The sequence below is a fragment of the Dermacentor albipictus genome, chromosome 3, assembly GCF_038994185.2.
Source record: "Dermacentor albipictus isolate Rhodes 1998 colony chromosome 3, USDA_Dalb.pri_finalv2, whole genome shotgun sequence".
Taxonomy (NCBI): Eukaryota; Metazoa; Arthropoda; class Arachnida; order Ixodida; family Ixodidae; genus Dermacentor; species Dermacentor albipictus.
Window position 1 is genome coordinate 94,137,298 of NC_091823.1, and position 23,363 is coordinate 94,160,660.

General features: G+C 46.2%; 1 protein-coding gene across 2 annotated transcripts in view; it reads left to right on the forward strand.

Moving 5' to 3' along the window:
* The window catches only part of LOC135902936 (gonadotropin-releasing hormone II receptor-like), a 230,450-nt gene that overhangs the window by 181,512 nt on the left and 25,575 nt on the right, over positions 1-23,363 (forward strand). For both annotated transcript variants that reach the window (XM_070535799.1, XM_070535800.1), the window contains exons 3-4: positions 2,735-3,165; positions 16,746-16,979. In XM_070535799.1, the coding sequence (XP_070391900.1) occupies positions 2,833-3,165; positions 16,746-16,979 (567 nt within the window). In that variant the 5' untranslated portion in view covers positions 2,735-2,832. The remainder of the gene's footprint in view (positions 1-2,734; positions 3,166-16,745; positions 16,980-23,363) is intronic.

Consider the following 23,363-nt stretch of genomic DNA (forward strand, 5'->3'; position numbering starts at 1 on the left):
TGTCTATTTTAAAATGTAGGGACATCAAGCTATGCTTTCATAACGATTCCTTTCAACTTTCCCACATAAACAAGTTTCTAATTTGAAAAGTAAATAATGTAGTTGGTTAGTGAAAACATTGCCTTATTTTTTCTTGCAAATGGCGTCCACCTTGCCAGATAACTGACCCGAAGTGAGGCAATTCTGCTAAATTTGCTAGGCCTTATTAAAGAAAGCATTTCACATTAAAAAGTGGACAACTGCATAAGTGCTTCAATGTCTGTAGCAGTAGAGAGAGACCGAAAGGTCGTAAGCATCACAGCACGCATTCTGAAAGCCTCAATTCAACAGTATGGCCAATTAAAAACATCTCAATGCAGACCACCTCAGAAAAGGCGTGGGTGTGCAAAGCACTGCTTTGCACGCCCACGCCTTTGCTAACAACTGGCGAAACAATTGCATGATGGGTAGATGAAAACCCACGGCGTCTTTCATGTGAAAGTAGGGAATAAAAGAAAACATAAGAGGCGCCGTTCTGAGAAACCGGTACTCGGTGGCACTAACGAACTTTCTTGCTGAGAACCGGTATCACAAGAACAAAAGCCTTAGGTGGTTACATTGGGAAATCGCCGCTTCCTACACCACGAAATCTTGAATATGAAGACTGCGACACCCTATTGTTTAGATTGCTTGAGTTCATTTTAACGCCACTTCAATACCAGTTCATCAAATGGTGTCGCAAAATTAGGCTGGTATAGTCGCCTCATTCTAAGCTTGTTCTAGAGGAATATAGGCAGTATAGTTACGGAAAATATGTTTGCTCAGGATCTTCGATAAACCGCTCTTGGTACTTCGAGTGAAAACCACCAGTCAGCTCAATGCTCGGCTGGATGCGTGCGAGCGAGCCCTGCGAGATCAGTCATGATTGCGAAACACGCCATCATCCTTGCGTTTTTCTAATACCATGATTTGAGCATGCGGCGAGGCAGTGAAAATTTGTTTCTATTTTACTTTGACTTGCTCAAGAATACGTATTCTTTCACTACTAGCTGCGGGCTAATGTTTAGTTCATCACAGAATTCCTGTCATCCTTTAGGTTTTTGAGGAAGAGCCAGTAATTGCTGCTGATTGCGTTTATTGAATGAAATACCCATGCCATGCGGGTCACCACGAAACATTGACGTCATAGAAAGATCAAACTTTGAGCATGCGCTGGTTAACGCGAATCAGGAGCAGTATGGGAGGCCTGGTAGGATAAGGGGAAATCAATGACATGTAGCGTGTTCGTCCTCGGTTGCAAGGGAGCCTCGTTATTAGACTTCCCTTTATGTGCTGTGAAGGGCACCAGATTTTACAACCAATCATTAGTAGCAAGGGCCAGCATATTTTGAAAGCCTAGAACAAACTGCAAAAAGCAACAATCGTCCTCCTCCGCCTCTTGAGAACATGCCAGCGCTGCAAGATTCAGCTACGTTCCTTAAAGCAGTGCGATAATGTGAAGAGTTAATGCTTGGCTCAACCTGCGGAGAATCCGTTATTCTTCAATAGGCACTTGAACGTTGCGGTCATTGCAGTTCGGGTCTCCGCACCTTTGTCGCCTAGGAGGTTGACCCTGCTCTTTTTCCCGGCACACTGGAGAACTGTAGCGTACATGCTTGTGAGCTTCTCAGTAGAACGGCGCATGAAACCAGTACTTTAAGCTCGCGAGTTTCGATCGAAGGTATTTTTTATACTCGATTTTTTCAACTGTTTTCAGCCTGAGATGGTGATCGCTGAATGTGGCCTTTGTTCACAATAGCCTAATTTTAGGAGACGGGTTGATGCATTTGTAGCACCAGACTACGTTCTTCAGCTGAACTGAGCTAAGTTTAAGCATTCTGATCGAGATACTGTTTACACGTAGGAATTTTATAATGACGCTTCGTTAAATAATTGGTTGCCAGGAAAGTTCAGCTCATGTTCCAAAAATAACATGTGCGCAGCATCTGCTTTGATGCATACCAATCGTGGCTTCACGGCCATTTTAACTCCATCACCCTTTGTCTATTGCTTTAGAGAATGTATGCTTGTCGTGGGAAGGTCTTTCACGTATGCATATACGTAGAGGAGGTAAGGGTTCATCATGTATTGGGATTTACGTGCTGTGTAGGTTATTGCACATAACACAGCATCCATAGCTTTGCGAATGAACACACAGTTGTCTTTTTCCAACGAAGCTGCTTATGGCTAGCCGATTCGTCAATCGGTCTGCAGACTATACGCAGAAAACTCCTCTGGCGCAACCCCATGCGCATGTGCAAAAAAGAAGAGAAAAAGGGGCACGCGATTGGCAGTGCCAGTAGTGATGTCGTTGTTCTCCGTCGCAGCCGAGCTCTCACGCAGCAATTTCGGCGTGGCTCCAAAATGGGTAGGCCCCTCGTCATACGTACCCCTGAGGAGCAGGCAGCCTTCGATCAGCAACGCCGCCGGCAGAACCGGGAAACGAGCTCGTCTACGCCGTGGCGATGCTGTAGCCGGGGCACAAGAACAGGCCCGCGTAGCCGAGCGCAAGCAGCAACTGCGTACCGACGATCCGTCCGCCTACCAAGCCGTAGTTTAGTGAACCATCGGGATTAACGCAGTGATAAACACCGGGGCCGCACGTTTCAGTTTCGTTGGTTAATCATCTGTACATAGCGGTGTTTTTCTCCTGTATTTACGTTCAGTTGCTGTTTTCCTTTATTTCTCTCTTCTGTGTTGCCTTTTTTTCTTGCAGAATTCCCCATTTGTCATGCCAAACACGCCAGAATGACGAGACCACGGAGCTGTTCGCACTAGCACCAGCAAGAGCCCTGTCCTGGCCATTTGGCCGAAATGTCAAGCCGGGGATGCGGCGAGCGCGGCTTAGGCGGCGTGCCTCTGCCAGGCGCGCTGGCGTCTCCCACCAACAATGACTCCACAAACGCAACCGCCGTAGTGATCTTCCCGGACTCCGCAGTGTGGGATGGTCCGCTGGTGCAGCGCGTGGTCACACTGTCAGTCATCATGTTCTTCACGTTGGCCGGAAACGCAGCCATCGTGGCGGTGCTGGCACGACCACGCGCCGCGATGCGTTCATCGTCGCGCGTCAACCTCTTCATCCTGCACCTTGCTGTCGGGGACCTTGCCGTGGGACTCTTCACACAAACGTCGGAGATTCTATTCGAGGTGAGGAAATTTAGTTCGTTATCAGAGCAGCTAACGAACTTCCTAATCATAGAATATAGGCGGTCGTGTACTTCACTGCAAGTGTGAAAACAGTAGAAAAAGCGATGAACAAAGCGAAAAAAGACGCTGAATAAAAAATGGCTGTGGCTTAGGTAAGGTTAAGCCCAGGATGCGAAGCATACTAGCCTTTATTTTAGTTGTTGAACCACCGTTTAGCCTGGTCAACTGCTGTTGCTTGGCTATATTTGGTTCGGCTAGACGAAGAAACAACTCATGCATTACTGCTTCGCCTTCAAGAGTGCAACGCGACAGCGTTCCCGTCGACCCGCCAAGGGGTGTAGACAATGGGCTACGGCGCAGCGACTACGCGCCCCGCATTGGACGCGGTGAGCGTCGAGCAACGCAGCGTTCGGCGCGGCAACGAAATGTGCGCCTGAGCAAGAGACGCACGCCTTAGAAACAGCTCGTTTCTAAGGCAAAACCGTATTCACTAGAGGCGCTTTTGTACCGCTTTGAAGTATCGTACTCGTGGCTCAGTGGTAGCGTCTCCGTCTCACACTCCGGAGACCCTGGTTCGATTCCCACCCAGGCCATCTTGCAAGAGTTGAGCCAAAGCCACTTCTCCTCTGTCGTGACGTCACGGTGTCACGTGGTATTGAAGGCGACACCGCCGCGCCTAAGGAGCTGGGTTGAGCTCTCGTAATATGCTTCGCATAAAAAAGGTGTCCAAAAGACGCTTCTTATAGTCATGTCATGAAAACTTCGTAGCGTTTTTGCCTGCGTATTGTAAGACGCGCCAACGGAAACAGGAACAGTGATTTTGTAGTGAAAAATCGATGCGTACAGACACGTAGCAATTCTTTCAAACTTCACACTACTTGAGGACACGGGTATTGTTTTCTTATTTCAACACTGACCCAAGAATTATTCTTAGCTTAAAATGCTAATCTAATCCTTTTTATTTTATATATTAGTGCACCCTACATGGGGACGCGCTTCTGTTTTGAATATGTTGTGGATTTGCAGAGGGGCTATGGGCGCATGTCACATTGCCGCAGGCGCAGCAATATGCCTCACTCAGTCTTCAGTCATTTCTTTTAAGATTGAGGGCAAATATTGATAACGTAGCCTATATTTATAGGACAATAGTCGCCGGCTCCCCCCTACAATGCTTACCTGTACACCTGTGTTCCTATTATACAACACCTGTGTTCCTATTGAACTGAAAACCGGAAAAGTGATTTCCTTTCTTTTTTTTTCGTTTTAGCACTTTGCGCGTCTCTCCCCTTTCGCGTTTTCTGGATGGTCCAATCAAGCAATAATTGTCTGCTCCTCCGAAGTAAATATCAGTTCTAGGTCAGCACCTTCCATGCGTACTTCTATAACTTACATTTCTTGCGCCGCACTCTCACTGCAAACAAAATGAACGTCTATGCATGTATTCGGAGGCCCCAGGAGGTAGCATTCAAGTGAACTAAGGCTATGACGTGCATGTACATGGCGAATACTTGTTGAGAAGGTGGCGATGCCTCATGCGAGAGCCTTCTCTTGTCGCAGTTAATGAGTTCAGAGCCGAAAAAAACGGTGATACTCTTTTTATCAGCGTTTACGAGGAGAGGACAATAAATGGAATAATGCGCTGCAAATTAAAAAAAAATTAAATACAATAGAAGGTGATAACTCGCCTTTAATGAGTTGTATATGTTACACCGACTTCTCTTTAAAGGATCATTCGAAGGTGCCTAAGGTTTGCGATTTTTTACAGACAGTGCGCACAGTTCGTGATTTATAACATCACATTTAGGTCGAGTGCACCCCAAGACTTGTGTGCGGAGTTTCCGGTTAAGCGCATCTTGCATATCCCCAGCTTGATCCTACAGCATTCTTCAAAATGAATATTTCTTATTATCAACACTCCGTCATATCCGCTTATAAGTGCGTTCCTTTGCCCTTAACAGCAATTCTTCTCTAACGGTGAACGGGCTAATTCTTGTACACACTAAATGCGCTATGCATCTCTACTTTTGTCCTCCTAATGTAAGCGAAGCCATATACTGCGTTTCTACAGCGAAGCTTTCGTTCGCTCTTCTTCAAAGTTCAGCCTAAGTTGTCTTTTCTCTACAGATAAATTTCTGGATATATGTAGACAATGTGGTAAAAAACTAAGTATGTGCCATCAGAAGCGCGGTACGCCGAAAGCAAGCCCAGGCTATCCAGAGGGCCCAGGAAAGAGCAAAGCGTCACGGCGTTCTGTCCTTTACGTGGGCGCGGCCAGCGGCTACAATGGCCTCCCGTTAGGAGGTCCTGACAGTAGCTCCTCAGGATTAAATAAAGTTCGCTGTCTGTCTGTCTGTCTGTCTGTCTGTCTGTCTGTCTGTCTGTCTGTCTGTCTGTCTGTCTGTCTGTCTGTCTGTCTGTCTGTCTGTCTGTCTGTCTGTCTGTCTGTCTGTCTGTCTGTCTGTCTGTCTGTCTGTCTGTCTGTCTGTCTGTCTGTCTGTCTGTCTGTCTGTCTGTCTGTCTGTCTGTCTGTCTGTCTGTCTGTCTGTCTGTCTGTCTGTCTGTCTGTCTGTCTGTCTGTCTGTCTGTCTGTCTGTCTGTCTGTCTGTCTGTCTGTCTGTCTGTCTGTCTGTCTGTCTGTCTGTCTGTCTGTCTGTCTGTCTGTCTGTCTGTCTGTCTGTCTGTCTGTCTGTCTGTCTGTCTGTCTGTCTGTCTGTCTGTCTGTCTGTCTGTCTGTCTGTCTGTCTGTCTGTCTGTCTGTCTGTCTGTCTGTCTGTCCGTCCGTCCGTCCGTCCGTCCGTCCGTCCGTCCGTCCGTCCGTCCGTCCGTCCGTCCGTCCGTCCGTCCGTCCGTCCGTCCGTCCGTCCGTCCGTCCGTCCGTCCGTCCGTCCGTCCGTCCGTCCGTCCGTCCGTCCGTCCGTCCGTCCGTCCGTGCCCGGATGGACAACCGCTTGGGCAATTAAGCCCATGCTCGAGTAGACAACTTGCTGCGGTCTGCTGTCTAGCCTACTGGGCAACTTGGGTCTTTAGGGAGCTGTCACTCCGTATGTGCCCAGACAGAAAACTTCGGCACTGGGTATGTGGAAATGATTATGCGCCCGTTCTTCGGCAGTGCCCCAGAAGGGACGTATCACTCTGACACAAGATATATGAGGCTTTAAATGTGTATAGATATTTGTCATAGTTATCTGTGCATGGCACACTTCTCATCAACAACCCTCCTCCGACTAGAATCACAAATCACTTTCATCATCTACTAAGCTAGGTAGCGTCGCCCATAACTAGCTATTAGCTAGCTATTATTCTATTTTATCACCTGTTCTCTATATTGAATAAATCAACTTCAATTTCAATTTCAATATAGATGACGAGGCTGTGCTCGTGTCACCTACTACACTGCTGCTACTCAATAACTCAAACAAATTTCGCGTTATATAGATGCCAACATTGCACTGAATAAGCGTGTTTCTTTTTAATTTTGTTAGCATTCTTCGGGTACCTCGTGCCCTTTCCGGAGGCTGACTGACTGGCTGGCTGGCTGGCTGGCTGGCTGGCTGGCTGGCTGGCTGGCTGGCTGGCTATCTATCTATCTATCTATCTATCTATCTATCTATCTATCTATCTATCTATCTATCTATCTATCTATCTATCTATCTATCTATCTATCTATCTATCTATCTATCTATCTATCTATCTATCTATCTATCTATCTATCTATCTATCTATCTATCTATCTATCTATCTATCTATCTATCTATCTATCTATCTATCTATCTATCTATCTATCTATCTATCTATCTATCTATCTATCTATCTATCTATCTATCTATCTATCTATCTATCTATCTATCTATCTATCTATCTATCTATCTATCTATCTATCTTCAATTGTTAAGTATGTTCCAATGTGTACGTACGGGCCACTTCACAACAAAGCTCTTTCGCGTCGACTTGGGTCACTGTAAAAGCGGGACTGGGTAGTAACTGCTGTTAGAAGAAACCCTTTGACGCCAACATGGAGCACTGGATGCGCATCTTGGTCTATGGTGGTCTGCGATGAACCTCATTGGTGTTAACTTGGGTCACTGGGTATGTGCTGGTAGCGGCACGCCACTGTTCAATGAACGTCATTGAAACCAACTTGGGTAAACTAGAACTGCTGAGTCACTGGAAATGTTTGGCTCCAAAATGACAAAGGAGGCCCCTTAACTTTATCTCAGGCTGAGTGATCAGACGTGCGGACCTTTGAAGGTACGCACGTTCCTTTTTATGTTGAGGTGGCCAGCTCGTATACACGATGCCGCGCATACCGCAGATCGGTAAATTATTGCAAGGCCTGCAGAGAAATCGGCAATGGGCAGAAGGTATTCCCCAACCCAGGGAGAAATATCCGCAACAGGTACCGACTGCAGAACCCACAAGCAGACCATGATTTCCAGTTACAGTGCAAACTATGCGGAGTACCTCATGATATGACAGAAAGAAGTGTGAAAAAACACTCAAGCCAACACTCCCAATCAAGAGGCAGACCGCCACCTATATCAAGGGAGAAAAAGGCAAGCCCCTCGGAATATGAAACAAATGAAAGTAGCAGAGTTATCGACCCCAGCTCATACCGAGAGCGAAGGTTACAGCTGAAAAACAGCAACTTGAGACCCTGGTTTAAGTACTCGTAGCCTTCTCGATATCGGTCTCGATTGAAGTCAAGGTCAAGGTCTGCAATGAAGAAAATCATCAACGAGTATAAAAACAGCAGCTTCTCGCCTAAGCAAAGACAATAACAGCAGAAGATCAGGTGGGCTGGAGTGATAGCCAGTTCCAAGTCGAAACCCGACCTGTTTCCCTCATTACCGACGTAAGAGGGAAACTCGAGGTACGAGAAAACCAGCTCGTCCCGCAGAAGGCAAAACGCCGACCTGATGAAGTGAAGGGCTCATGAAGCGTCTAGAGGAGCAAGAAAGATGTCAGGAGGAGAGGGACCGAAGATCTCAGGAACAAGCCCCGGAGAAGAAGCTCCAACTCTTTGACCAATTTGCAGAAAGAGCAGCAACCGACCACGACACCAAAGCCCTCGAGGGAACATACAGCCTGATAGAGGACCTCGAATGGGGAATAGAGTGCAAGATGAACAAGGCCCAAGCCGAACGCAAGGCCGAATTGTGAAAGGAGTTTCGGGCTGAAATGGCTCAGACTGACGACACCATAAGCAAATTCGTGGCAACCACCGTCCAAGTAACTGTACAAACACTTCGCCCGTAGTTCCCCAGATGGGAACTGAGCTGAGCCAAGGCATTTTCATCGCCTGCGCGAACGCATCTCAACCGTACGAAAGGACAAAAAGCAGGCAACTAAAAATCAAAAATACCCCATCGGAGAAGCCAAGATGAGCGAGACTTTGGGAAGCCAAGATGGTATACTTGTGGCAGTAAGCTTTGTATACTTTTTTGCAGCAAGCTAGCCAAGAAGGAAGTGACCAAAATCCTGAACATTTTGCAGTGGAATTGTAGAGGAATAAACCGTAAACGCCAAATCTACTTAATCTATGCGCTCTACACCAACCTAAAGTTGTCGCATTACAGGAAATAGAAACTAATATTAGGATGCGCGGCTACGAAAGGCACATTGCCCAGGCAAGAACCCGGACTGCCGCCCTAATCAAAAAACATTGCACTCGAGATGCTTCACTCTACAATGATGAAAAAGATCTCATAAACTTATCCGATACTCAGCGTAATCGAACCCACGTCACAAGGATTCCTCCAGGAGAAAACATGCCGCCTTAGCAGGCTGCACCACAAATTCACTGAGTCGGTGCAGCTTTCAATGAGCGCCTTTCACGCCAGTGCTTTAGCTGGTTGCGCCATGAATGGACTGGGTACGTGCTGCTCTTCACTTGGCGTTCCCTCACTGGTTTCCTCACTTGGCACGCACTGAATGTGCGCCAAGTGGGGGAAAACTTTTCAGAGTTCGCAGACAATGGTGCGCCACGCTACTCGTCTCAGAGACCACGTGCGGACTTATCGGCACTGCCACTAAATAGTGCATCGTGTCCAGAAAGAAGTGACAGAGAGGAGAACGGTTTCTGCATGACGGATTTCTCAGCGTTCTCACGCTCAGGCGCGCCATGAATTTAGGACCGCACACACAGGCTTCGCGGCAGCGGCACTAGATGACACCGAGTGTTAGGGAAGCGTGAAAGAGGAGTCCCGCTGCAGTTCAAGCCTCGTACGTGACTCGTTTGGGATGACGCGATGTGTAGTGTCACGATATTGATTAAAGGTTAACGCATTACCTTCGACACCCATCGTGAGGTGGTTCCTCCCGAATGTTTCTTTATTAGTTAACTAAACCCACCATTTCCCTATCGTGTTTATGGTGTAAACGCACGTGAAAGGAAAGTAGCAATGACATGACCCACATTACTTGATTTCGTTTCTATTCCTCCGACACTGTAACAATTATGAAACAAATAACCCAGAAACAAGTATTTAGGACTCGCTGTGCATCCGCCACTGTTGCGCCTCTTTAGAACACGATTGCTTATATTAAGGTTTAAGGTTTTGCCATAAAGTACGCTTGAGCTGCATAGCTGAGCACTCTGCCGCATTGGTAGTTTTCTGCTTTTGCGATCTATGAGCTCGAATTTTAACGTTCGTGGCTTGTACATAATCGTAATCCGGGCATGCAATTTTTCCTCATTTGCCGACAATGCAAGGCAGCATCTTTGTCTTGTATTATGAAATCACCAACACGCACGTTGGCTTGTTCCCGCTGTCTATCGAAAGGATGCACCTCTCGGAGCGACGTCATAATTAAAGGTCATCGGGGCTGAGGGCGCCTGTAATTCAGCCTTCAGTGGAGACATTTTTACGTTAGTGGAAGGTACCTTCTGGAAGCTGGCGGCTTCTACGTCCTACGCCATGCGCGTGACTCGCCTATCGTATACGAGCGCTTCGCCCTCTGCCGTTCGCGGTGAGCACGCAATGGCAGAAATCAACCAGAATTCGTCTCCGTGCCACCATCTGCTCCATATATCACCACAGGGAATGCACGCTCCAGCAGTTTTGTCAGAATGCTGGCGTCGGTGCTGCGTTTTCTTTACACGCACCTTTCCACCGAGGACGTCTAATTTGCCCTCTGCCATTAAACATACGTGGCGTTGGGACTTTTTGTAGGCTTGGTCTCCATGAAGCTCTAAGACTGATATCATCGGTCCGAGACATCTTTGTCTCTCCCATTTATTTATTACCGATTTTTGGCTAGCGGTAAAGCTGTGTGCTAAACAAAAACGCGTTGTCTTCACTAAGTCAATCTATAAACATTTCACTTTGTGACAGGCAGCTACATAGACAAAAGCGCGCGCTTAAGTTCTAATGTATTATGTAATTTAATTTAAGAAATTGCCTCGTAACATTTGCCGATACCTGTATGCACAAGTGCTGGCATCTGCAACGAGAGAACATTATGACCGCAACATCCTCCATACTGTACGTATGGCAGATGAATGCGGTAATTTGGTGGAAGATGCTACTTAACCATTTCGCTATTTAGAAAAGAATCAAGCCGGACATTCAGTAGTGCAGGCATGCGAAAGGAAACAATCGTATTGGACTTTCACATACAATGACACAGAAAACTACAGAGTAAATGGAAAATCTAGGGTGGCGTTCTCACGAAGTACCTTCTGAATATGTAGAGCCTAACGGAGTGCCAAAATGAGGTACTCCCCCTTAGTGCGTCATCAAGGCCAAACGCCTATATTAGATAAATGTGTGAAACAAGAAATGCAGGTGGGCCGTATTTATTGCAGTTAGCAGTCTCAAGGTATTCTATGCACTTTTGACGGCGATCTATCTATCTATCTATCTATCTATCTATCTATCTATCTATCTATCTATCTATCTATCTATCTATCTATCTATCTATCTATCTATCTATCTATCTATCTATCTATCTATCTATCTATCTATCTATCTATCTATCTATCTATCTATCTATCTATCTATCTATCTATCTATCTATCTATCTATCTATCTATCTATCTATCTATCTATCTATCTATCTATCTATCTATCTATCTATCTATCTATCTATCTATCTATCTATCTATCTATCTATCTATCTATCTATGTGTTTGTCTTTTTGTCTTTAACCGTTTTTCCGCCAACTTGGGTCACTGGCATTCGGCAGTTCATGGTCTAATGGATATCGCATCGGGCTTCTGTCTCAAGGATAAGTGGTCAAAACCAACCCCTCGACCAATCCGAGTCATAGGATATGTGGCACTCGGTATGTTCAGCTGTTCAATAAACCTCTTGGATGCCAAGCTGGACTACTCGGTGCTTGCCACAAAGTGCCGCTCGTCAGTGAAGCTCTCTGAGGCCTGAAGTTCCGTCAGTTAACCTGTTTTACGGCAACTTGTGCTACTTGGTTGGTGCCAGTGTTTATGTGCCACTATTCAATAGACCTCTTTTATGCCAACTTGGGTCACTGAGTGTGTGAAGCTAGGTATGGGCCACACTTTAATTGAGCTCTTTGATGTCAGTTTGGGCCACTGGGTATGTAGAGCTTTGTACCTCTTTACAACAACATGGGTCACTGCTGGGTATGTGCCATTGGGTATGTCCACACGGTAGTGCTACTCTTCAATTAATGTCGTTTACCCTAGCATGGGTCGCTACTTAGGCGCAAATGGATAGGTGCAGCTTTTCAGTGAACCTCTGACACAAACTTTGTTAACTGAGTATGAGCCGTTGGATATTTACCACTGGTCGTTGGCAAAAGAAAATACCTACATATTCATTTCATGCTGGACGGAACAAAACCTGCGTTACATATATTTAGACAAACTTCTTTGAAGATATATTCACACATGCCATAGGCGAAGAGTTGGCTGCGGCGGCGATAGGTGGCGCATCGTGTGCGGAGAGAATCGCGAGAGAACAGCCCGGTTCCACACACGCCTTGATACATGATGTGCTACGCCAATTGCAATATGGATTGTCGACGCATTGGCTGAATCTTAGTCGCACTAAGATTGACATTCATGGTGAGATGGGATCAGCTGGCTTTTTTCTCATTATGTTCTGCTTGTTTCACTTCGTACAGCGAACTCTTGTATGTTGTCGGCTAGCCTTTTTTATAATGTATTTTCTCTGTTGTGCTGGGACCAGCTGTTTCTTCCTTATTTCCGTCTTGTTAATTTATTCCCATCCTCGCACGCTATATTAAAGAAACCAATGGTGCGACGTCAGTTAGATAGCAAAACATGGCGGTTGCATTGACTCATTTTCTTTTAACTAATGTTTCTTTTCTTTCTATTTGATTACATGTCCAAGGAAAGCCACCGCATAGGTTCAGAAAATCATGAACGAGAATTGTGAGCGCCAATTAAGGAAAAAAACTTACTGAGTTAAGTAAGTGTATACTTCTATGGCTAAAGTACCGTGAAGAGAAGGAAGCCGTGCCCTAACCTTGGTGTTTAAGACGACCCAACGCTTATGGATCTGTCGAAGAACAGAAGGTTCTCTGAAATGCATCGGGGAAATTCATGGAGCAGATGGTTCAGTTTGTGATACATTAGTGTGTACGACCTCCTGCACATAGTTATCAAACGGCCTTCTTTGAATGTCATCTCCTACAATACCAAATCTGAGCCAAACTCCATCGTGTAAGACATGAATGAGAGAGAGAGAGACATTTATTATAATAGAAAAGCAGAAAGATCATCCTGAATCCAAGTTCTGGCCTGTTACTTGGCATTGAGGAAGGGAGACGGGGCCAGAAAGAGAGAGAAAAAGAGAGACGTGCTGATAATGAGTGTTAAATAGGTGGTGAGCGAGCTTAGACAGCAAAGGCACTTCGAAGTCTGGAATCTCGATGACTGTTGTGCAAGAATTTGATTATAGCTTTTACAACATCACGCCTACAAGAATCCGGCCAAAGTCCTAATGAACCTCTTCAAACATAGGGTCAGACACCAACGAGTTATCATAACGATCGCACATCTGCTCTAGAAGGCATGCCGTTGATTGGTCCACATGTGGAGTCGAAGCAGGCGAACTTTTTATGGACGTCTTTCATTCCAGAGAATTTACAGAGCAAATGCGTTGTATCACCAGGTTCATTTGTGGTATGCAGCATCGACAGGTTCATGTTCGATGGGGCACATTAGACAAACAAGCCTGTCTAACGCTTGCTCGCCATTTCGACTACGTTGTCGACTTTGTCTTGTCTTCGGTGACGTCATGCACGTCGTTTACGCGATATTCACACAACGTAAGGTGTGCGCATGACCTCAAATAGAAGACGTACGAAAAAGAAAGCTGCACTCAGTACAAAAGGGTACGCATACATAACAAAGCATGGTCCCAAGAGGAACGCAAGATATCGTTCCTTCTCCCCCGAAGGGTGTAACTATTTCATTTTAGTGTAATAATTAACATGGTTTTCCGGCATCAAAACATTGATGCGGCTGCAGTCTATCCTTTCAACCGGTCCTAAGTATGCGCGAAATTGAACAAATACATAAGAAACAACGGTCTCAATAATTGTTTCAGTGAAAAGGTGAGAAAATTTGGAGAATTATTTTCGGCTATCTAAAATTAATATTGGCAATATACTCCGTTATTTATGCTTGATTTTTTTACATTAGTTTGGATTTCAATTATAATTTCGTCAGGTTTTTCTAGATTGCTAAGAATATTACGAACATTACAACAATAACATTATGTTGGTTATTATTGTGTTCTCCTGACAATACTTTGCCACTCTTTAGTATCATTTACACCGTTTCTTTGTAACCCATTTCTTTGTATTTCTTTCATATCGATGTCATGTAACTACTGACAGTCTCGAAGTTCCTGTGAAGCCTCAATGGCGATCGGACACGAAGCGGTAGGAATTTAATGCAGAATCTCCTTCTCAGTCATATTAGTTTAAACGATTTCCATAGAGGGCCACCGCATGCGGCACTTTGGTGGAGCTGGTGGGTACACGGCAGGCGCTCTACCTCAAGACCACGGCGGTGGTGTTGTAACATGACTCACCACGGCGAGGAAACTTCGCTAGCATTTTTTTTTGTACGTTGGTTCTGTAGTGAATTATGGGACACTCGGCGATGGCCAACAAGGCTTTCGAGAAGCGCTGTTAGTGCGTACAGCAGCCCCGAAACCTGCGGGCAGCTTTCTTATCAGTGGTCGTAGCAAAAAATACGATGACTCCTGCTGTATGCGAGTTGAGGGGCATTCTATCGTACATAACGTTACGGCCAAAAAAGCCCTTCCCCTACACGCAGTACAAAATACTTGCCTGCAGATGTAGTTTTTATGGGACCACATGCCATAAATATGGCGTGTGATACCCTGGGATGCCCACGCAGGGTGAAAGCTAATTCACCCACATTGTTTGGATAGATAACACAGGTCTGCCATTTGAGGTCACTTAGAACGGTTTCCTTGACTCGTTAAAGTACAGCTATCGCCGCGGAAAAGGCCAGGTGATATCACCTTGAACTTGTAAAATCTATTCGTTGTGTTGTAGGCTCTCTTCACAAAGCGCGTTTCCGCGATTTTGATGTGCCAGTAGCGGCTCTTTAAGCTCATCGAGACGTACTATTTCAGGCTGTAGAACTCGCTCAGAACGTTGTAGCTTCTCGGCAATCTGTAGGCCAACGTGTCTTGCGCTGTTGTGGTGTTCAAACCACAATTATTAACGCAAAGCCGCAGGGTACCATCTTTCTTCCTGCTGCAGAAAAAAGGGAATGTGGGACTCTGAGGGCTTGGTGATGTCACCGAACATTGCTTCAACTTTGGCTTTAGTGGCGTCTACGGTCACGTGGCTCAACTCAGTAGAGGCTCTGCAGCACTGGTTGTGCAGAGAGAGAGAGAGAGAGAGAGAGAAATAGAAGAAATGAAAGGCAGGAAAGCTAACGATACACGTCCGCTTTGCTACCCTGAACTGAGGAAAGGAGTATATCACAGTTTCGTGCACATCTGAAGGTTCGCACCGAGTCTACTGACGGTTACGAAGATCTGGCGACTTGGGGTATTTCAAAGACGCTGTCGTGGCTTTCTCTGCCATCGACGGGTATGGCCATGGTCCAAGGATCTTCATTTCCAAAAATGGTCTAGAGTCCAGCCGGTTCACTACTGTCCGGAGAACTTCGCGCTCGACGTCGTACTGGGGATGGAGACAAAGGATGTGTTCAATCGTTTCTATGGTTCCACAAAAGCCGTACATGAGCGTATCCTTCATTCCAATGCGGAACGAGCAGGCTTTCGTAAATGCTACGCCGAGCCAAACGCGGCACAGTGCTGTCGCCTTCTAGTGGAAAATTTTACGGCGATTGTAGCTGTAAGGATGGGTCAAGCCTATGAAGATGACACTTCGGGATATTGGGAGAAGACCAGTATTCGTACTTCATAGCTAAACTTTGGCCACAATAAGAAGCTTTCTTGCAGCGTCGGTTCTGGATAAGGGCATTGGAACTTGTCGGTCTTCCAGATGGGCAGACGAGGTGGCTTCGCCGGCGAAGTCATTGCCAGCAATGCCGGTATGGGCAGGCCGCCACTGGAATATAATTTCATGCCCTGTAGTGATAGTTTGATGGTGGTCTTCTCTTATTTCATGTCAGCTGCTCATGAGTGCTATGATACAGGGCGAAATGCGGACTCTGAAGTGCTGCCTTGGAGTCGCAAAAGATGACCTATTTCTGAAGTGTCTGTTGCAGGAGGTATTTGACAGCAACACGCAGGGCAGCAAGCTCTGCCGCCGTTGATTTTTTCATGTGTGATAGTTTGAATATCACTGTGGTTTTCATAGCCGGAATGACAACGGCACCTGAAGAGCTTGTAGGTGAGACCGAACCATCGGTATAGAGGTGTATTCTGTCCCCATATGAATTGTCATTATATATAGTGATGTGGTGCTTGTCGAATCTTCGACAATGTTAGGAAGCACTCGCAATATCTTTTAGAGCCAAAACAATCAGCTTACGATGTAGATTTATTGACGTAATATATGGGATCTAATACCTGTGGAGTTCTTTAATCTTCTTATATTAAAATAGTTCAAGAAGTTGCCTGCTCTATATACTACATTTCCAGCCTTAGGTCCCACTTTTGCTTATATTATTTCACCTTCATATAGATAACTCGAGTTTGGTGCCTAATTTCTGCTCTTTGTTCGCCATCTCAGGCTGTTACACCCGCTATATTATTCTGTACTCCTGCCTACGCAGTCCTTGTATTGGTTCCGAGGTTTTGCGGCAGCTTTTAGGTGTCTACTTGCTTTTAAAGTAGTGCTTTATAATACGGTTTTCTGCATGGCAGCAAACGAAAGCTCATGTTTATCCGATAACAGTATACACTAAAATGCACTGTCACCACCCTCTTGCTCGGCGAATATCTTTCTCAATCCTTGTGCACCACAGCGGCCTAATTTGGTTGATTCTACTCAGTCAGGGCTCGCCGTCAAGGCACATTTGGTTTCCTACTGCACTTTTGCGTAATTTCGGTTATGTTATAATTTTTTCACTTTGCACTCTCTCTGCTAAACAATCACATGAACGTCGAATCTTGCAGGTATCCGGCAGTTGGGTTCTGGGCGCCTTGGGCTGCAAGCTGGTCGTGTACGTGCAGATGGTCACCCTCACTTCGACGACCTTCATCTTGGCTTCGATGAGCTACGACCGGTACGCGGCCATCTGCCGACCGCTCGAGTCGCGATCGGGGCTGCGTCGCGCAAAGGCAATGCTGGTCACATCCTGGGCCCTCGCCTTCATCTTCGCCATTCCACAGCTATTCATCTTCGTCGAGGTGAGCGCCTGTTCGAAGAAAGATGAAAGCACTTTCTGCATGACTCACAAAGGTGGCGGTTTGGGAAAGTTGATATTTGCGTTTTGTGTTGCGCTATAGTCAAGAATGCGTGAGCCCCTACAGCATTGAAATTCTTTTGAGAGACGAGCGATTGGGCGTCTAATTACTGAAGGAACATCAAAGGCAAACGCTAATTCATTAGCGTAGTGCTAGAGCCGCTATTGAGGTCATATTTCTCTGAAACACGTTACCCCAAAGTGTGCCGGACTGCACAAAAAATGCTTATGTTTACACAAATGTGTTTTATGCCACTGTCCACTATCAACTTCCTGTAAAGGATGTGACGTCGGGATGCACGCGTAAAATATGCTCTCTTGACAGAGATGGCGCCGCCATCTAGTTGCGGCGAAGCGAAGTACTGCATCATCACACTAACGACAGTGAGCTGTCCGGTATCTCATGAGCACAGCGGAGGCTCCAACACGCTGTAGCCTGATGTACGCGGTGTACGCGGTGTAGCCTGGTGTAAGCGGTGTAGGCCTTCTGCTGAGGTGACGGCACAGTTTCCGCACATGGTTTATCTTTGGCGTCGACGAGGTGCAAGCTGCACCTCGTCGCCTACGGGGGGCAGCTTCAACATGCACCCGGAGTGCTTACACGCTGCCTGCTGCTTCACTTGCGATGGCACGTGCCAACTAAAGAGAGCTACGGCGCTAAGCGGCGCAGAAAGGCATCGACGTCGACGGGTTAATTTCGCTTTGGTCCGGCAAGACACATGCTAGCGTAAATCAGGATGCCTTCGCGCGTTCGCGGTGTGCGCTGCGAACTCTGCCACTCGTATCCCTGAAGCCGAGTGCGTCGCAAATAAACTCGCTGCCAAGACATTACGGAGCCGGACCAAAATGCTCCTACTTTAGGCGAAGCGACTGGGCAGCAAGACGCCTCTCACCAACAAGACAACGTGTGGCAAGCAAAGCTGCAACATGGTCACTGAGCTACAAATCCTCCGCCTTTCGCTCCAGCGGATCGTGAGTTCATGAAGCGGTTTACTAACAAATAATTCGGTTTCACTTGTACGGTTTGCGAACTCCTGTGGATTATGGCGGATTTGCGCAGTCATACGGCGCATGCTGTGCGGCGTCTCCGGGTGATGTTTCCCGGTCACGAGTCGTTCGACAACGTTCGTTTGTGTGGCAATTGTCGAGGATGCCTGTTTAGGGGTACGCTGTTGCTCATGGCTATATACTGGCAACATAATTGTTCACGCGCAATGAACATGCAACAGCGTCTGTGAAGACGCGTTTCGCTTTCGTGTGATACAGATCTATATCAAAAAGGACTCAGCGAGACTTTTTTTTTCATTCATTTTGTCCTTCGTCGTTGAATCGCAAAACATGTGCATTCCTATGAACTCGCTTAGCAAACTCAATAAATTAATTGGGACAAGATAATTATGGCGGGAAAAAAAGTATTTCCTGCACTGGGCCTGAAATACAGGAAAACACAACATAGCAGGTGCCCGGAAAAGAGAATCTTGTTGTGAATATTCTCTTTGCGGGAAACAAGGGTATTTCTTGCAGTTTTACTGGGCCTCAATTACAGGGAAAGACCACATAGCAGGCGCACGGAAAAGGGAATGCTGTTGTGAATATTCTCTTAGCGGCAAACAAGGGCATTTCCTGCGATTCTACTGGGCATCAATTACAAGAATACCACATAGCAGGCGCACTGGAAAGGCAGTCTTGTTGTGAATATTCTCTTGGTGACAAACAGGGGTATTTCCTCCAATTCTACTGAGCCTCCCGTACAGGGAAAGACCGCATAGCAGGCGCACCGAAAAGGGAATGTTGTGAATATTCTTTTAGTGGGAAACAAGGGCATTTCCTGCAGTTCTACTAGGCATCAATTACAGAAGAACACCACATAGGAGGCGCACTGGAAAGGCGGTCTTGTCCTGAATATTCACTTAGTGGGAAAGAAGGGTACTTCCTGCTATTCTACTGGGCGTCAACCGCAGGAAAAGACCAAATAGCATGCGCACGGAAAGAAAATCTTGTGAACATTCCCTTGGCAGGAAAGAAGGGTATTTCCTGCTATTTTAGCGAGCCTCACTTACAGGAAAACACCACATAACAGGCGCAGAGTAAAGGTAATCTTGTCGTGAATATTCCCTTGGCTTAAATATGACCCCGTTTTTGGCCGAAATATATGTCGCAGTTATGGCGCAGCCACTAGTTCTATATTTCGTCCACAATCAACCGAAATAAAGGTGCTCCGTTTCATTAGAACTCGACGTTACGTGACAGAGTTTGGCACGCACAACAGTTCTTCGATGTGTCTCGCCTAAACTGACAACACTGGCACGATTATATTTAGATAATGGATGTAGTTATCAAAGTTGTCTTTTCGAACCTCTAAATCTCATGGTGGGACTGAGTACTCAGCAGCCACGTCTGCCGCGTTTCGTTACGGCCGACAACAGCGCCGATTTAGGTTTGCTATGTACAGCTTTTGTATACACAACGTTCTCAATACAAAGACACCACTAAACCCGAGTGGATTATTGATCAGAGATCACCATTTAATTGCTATCGTAAAAAAATGTAATAGAATCTTTTATACTACGGTCAAAACGACCGCCTTGTTATCTACGCAAACAATGGCGTTCAGTTTTCTTGAGGTCAGCCCTCCTCTCTCCCTTCTTTTTTTTATTGCTTCATCTTGTAAATTATAACAAAAAGTATTCGGGGACTAAAACGCGCTTCGCCTACCTCAACGTAAGCGTACAGATCCATTTATGTGACCCTTTCAGACGCATGGGAAAGTGTGGCGATTGCGGGATCGCACGCTACGTGAATTGAAGTATTAGTTTTGAGCCGTTTCATGAGACGGTTGACTTTTCGTAAAGAATGACCTCATGCCGGCTCGCCTACCATCAACCGTTCCGGTCTTTTGGCTTCAAACAAAAAAGGAATGTTTGAAGGCCCAATCCACTCTGTGAAGGTGGATTACCAGCGAAGCTGTTACCATCCACTCAACCTATACTAGTTTAACGAATGAAATGAGTACGCCGCAAAATCCAGTGTAAAACCATTTATTGCACAACGACATTCACGACGGCTTTATGCTCACTGGGAAGATATTGAGGTTTTCGGTTTTTACAGCTGCCACTTTCTGCGCCAACGTTAGGTTGACGCACGAGTCACGTATGGTGGTTGGTCCTTTCTTTTCACTGTAACACTTTAGCACAAACTCTTCGAAGACAAAGTCTACGAACGACTTGGTTTCCTGTTACGCAATGTCGACGTTAAAGTCCACCACGACGACCAAAGGCGCAGTGTTAACTCTCGCCAACACCGAGAAGTGCGTTCGCATGAACCGCTCTACGTCGGCTTTGGAAGTGCCCGGCAAGACGTGCACGGTGAAGATGACGATTCCATCGCGGGTTTTCACGGCACACACATCGCCGCAGTCGATTGGGTCAGACTTAGGCGCGTGCGCGATCACGCACGCTTCTTTGCTTGCGTAGACGGCGACTCCGGCAGTGTGGTTGTCACTTCGTCTCGCGGCTGTTATTCCATCGTAGCCGATCACTTCGGCGGCTATGTCCGTCGTCGTTTCCGAGAGACACAGCGCCTGAACCTCGTTGAGTGCGAAGTCATCCGTTATATCTTTGGAATTGAGACCAAGCGATCTCACGTTGAGAGACGCAAGCGAGATCGAGTGCGGTTCCCGCAGCATGGCAAGGCATGCCTTCGCAACGGTGACCGTGTGATGGTTTTCCAGGCGCCTGAACTCGTCTTGCAACTGCCTATCCGCGTTTTCACTTTTATGGTAGAACGCGAAGACACCTCGAGCCTTTGTAATGTAAAGTCGGTTGATATCAGTGCACCTACTTAAGGCAACGTATACCAACTTTTGTGGGTGCTTCTTGTCGTAACCGTCGATTTTTGCGCAAGATCCTCGATTTCTAGAAAGCCGAGTTTTCTGTGGACCACCCCGAAAGAATCGCCGGTTGGTAGAGGTAAATGACTTGGCGGTAAAACAGAAAGAAAGAAAGGCTGTATACTCGACGCGCTCGTTGGTTCCTCTAACCGAGTACTACTAACAGACGTTATGAGCTCACGACTCCCGGCTGCGGTGGGACGTCCCCACGTGTATTAGATCAGTAATAATAATAAATAACCTTAAATAACTTTCGTGCTCTCTCGTAGATACCCAGCTTGTGCTTCCTGCACTGATCCTGGATGTCTGCCTCTATTTTGCAATTTCGCAGAGTCATCCTAAAGTGCAATTGCTAAAAGCAATTAAATTAGGACGATTCGCTTCTTCTTCTACATACAGATATATGATATTCTGTTGCATGGACATTATAGAAGAAGGGGTTGTCATCATTTTTTTTTTCATTTCTTTGAGCATAAGCACTCGACTCAACGAAATAAAAAAAAGACAATTAACATTTTGCCAAAATGCTGCTCAGCACGTCGCTAAAACCAAGGCAGCAGGTAATCGATTACACCGATCTCTACCATGTGAGTAGCATTCCAAGCCTGTCATTTTACCTGTCCCTCTCCAGCTCCCCTTCGCTATAAATGCAAAGACCATTTTTCTTCGCAAAATGAAGGGACACTTAGACTATGAACGAAGCATAAGCAGTGATATAATTCTCTTTGTGAGAACAGTGCAAGAACGGCGCCGCTGTTTTTTTTGTGTGCGTGATTTGTTTTATCTGCAGGTAAGTGCAACGGAAAATGCGAGTAAAACATGACCGTGATTATGTTTTCCTCGCATTTTCTGAATCAATTGTTAACAATAATTAGGCGCGCCTAATTATTGCAGATAATAGGCAGAAAGGAACCAAATGATGAATGATATGACAGATCAGAAATATTAAAATAAGGCAATGACAATGAATGCACTGTGACAATAAGGACACAAAAATACCACAGCCCTGCGCGCGACACGCAGCACAGCCGCAGCGTAAGTTGTAAGCGCCACTCCGTAGGAGACCGTCGTAAACTTCTCCCAAAGCGGCGAAGCCGCCGGGCCTCATTTTGGGCTGTACGCACACAAGTCTCTTCATGGCGAAGCTGTCGTGCCTGATCTTCGGCTGCACGCACGTGATGCTGTGTGAAAAAGAAGCCGTCGTGCCTTATTTTAGGCAGCACGGAGGGTCATGGCATATGGTGGAGTAAAACGCAACTGCCAAGCAATGTTGGCGCATAGAGGCGCTACGCGGCGACCATCGCTCGTCGCGTGACAAGCGACACGAAACGATGCAATTGCTACTTGACGTGCCACATGGTGCAGTGAGATGCAATTGTAATGCAAAGTGTGCACATAAGTGCGACACTACCTCGCACGTAGTGTCAATACGTCCTATTGCCTCGCGCGCTAGGACGCCTGTATAGGTCATGTTTCCGCCATACTTATCAAGCGGTGGCGTCCCGCAAGGGTAGAGTAGCTGACCCCCGCCAAGAGGAATCGTGCTCAATACCGGTAGGAACTGCGCATTTTTCCTCATTCATGTCGATATATGCGATGGACACTGGTGGCGGCAGCGGTAGACAGCATCGACAACCAAAACGAGTTTAGAAATAAGCGCATTATAGCTTAAGCTGTAATGATCACTGCAGCTTTCGGTATTAAATGAACGTAATGAACGTATTGACGCGCAAACAAGGCGCGAACAATGAACGGGTGTATGCGAGAGCTTCGTAGAGGAAATCTTGAACAAAGGACGCTAACCACCAAAGAAAGTAAGGGAAGGCAATGATTGAAAGTAACTAAGGGTCCCACGTAAGAAATCAGAATGAGCCTCTCAACACTCCTTCAGCAAAGGTCACGACCCTTCTCAAGAGCATTTCTAACGACGTCCAACGATGAGGGTGACGACTACTGGTAAGGAGAACAAGACGAGCGTAATTGCAGAAAAAAAAAGATGCATGGTTAGGAAACTCCTGGATTGTTCAAAGACGGCATGGCGAAATCGGGACAAGCCAGTCGTACTTGAGCCAGCACACTAATGGCCAAATACGAGTAGCGAATGTGCAGCTTGCAAGAGATCACTCCTGAGTGCTTCCGAAGAACAGCACATGAAAAATGATTACAATCCGAGAAAGGAAACGCACAAGTCCTCATAACGTGGGGTTTTGCGCGGTCGAGAAAGTGCAGCTAGCCAAGGGTAAGCAGTTTCTTGCCACTACTCTCAGACGGGGCACTGCTTCGTAAAGGAGGCCTGGCTAATATATATATATATATATATATATATATATATATATATATATATATATATATATATATATATATATATATATATATATATATGGGTGTGTGTGTGTGTGTGTGTGGGTGGGTGGGTGGGTGGGTGGGTGGGTGCAGTTG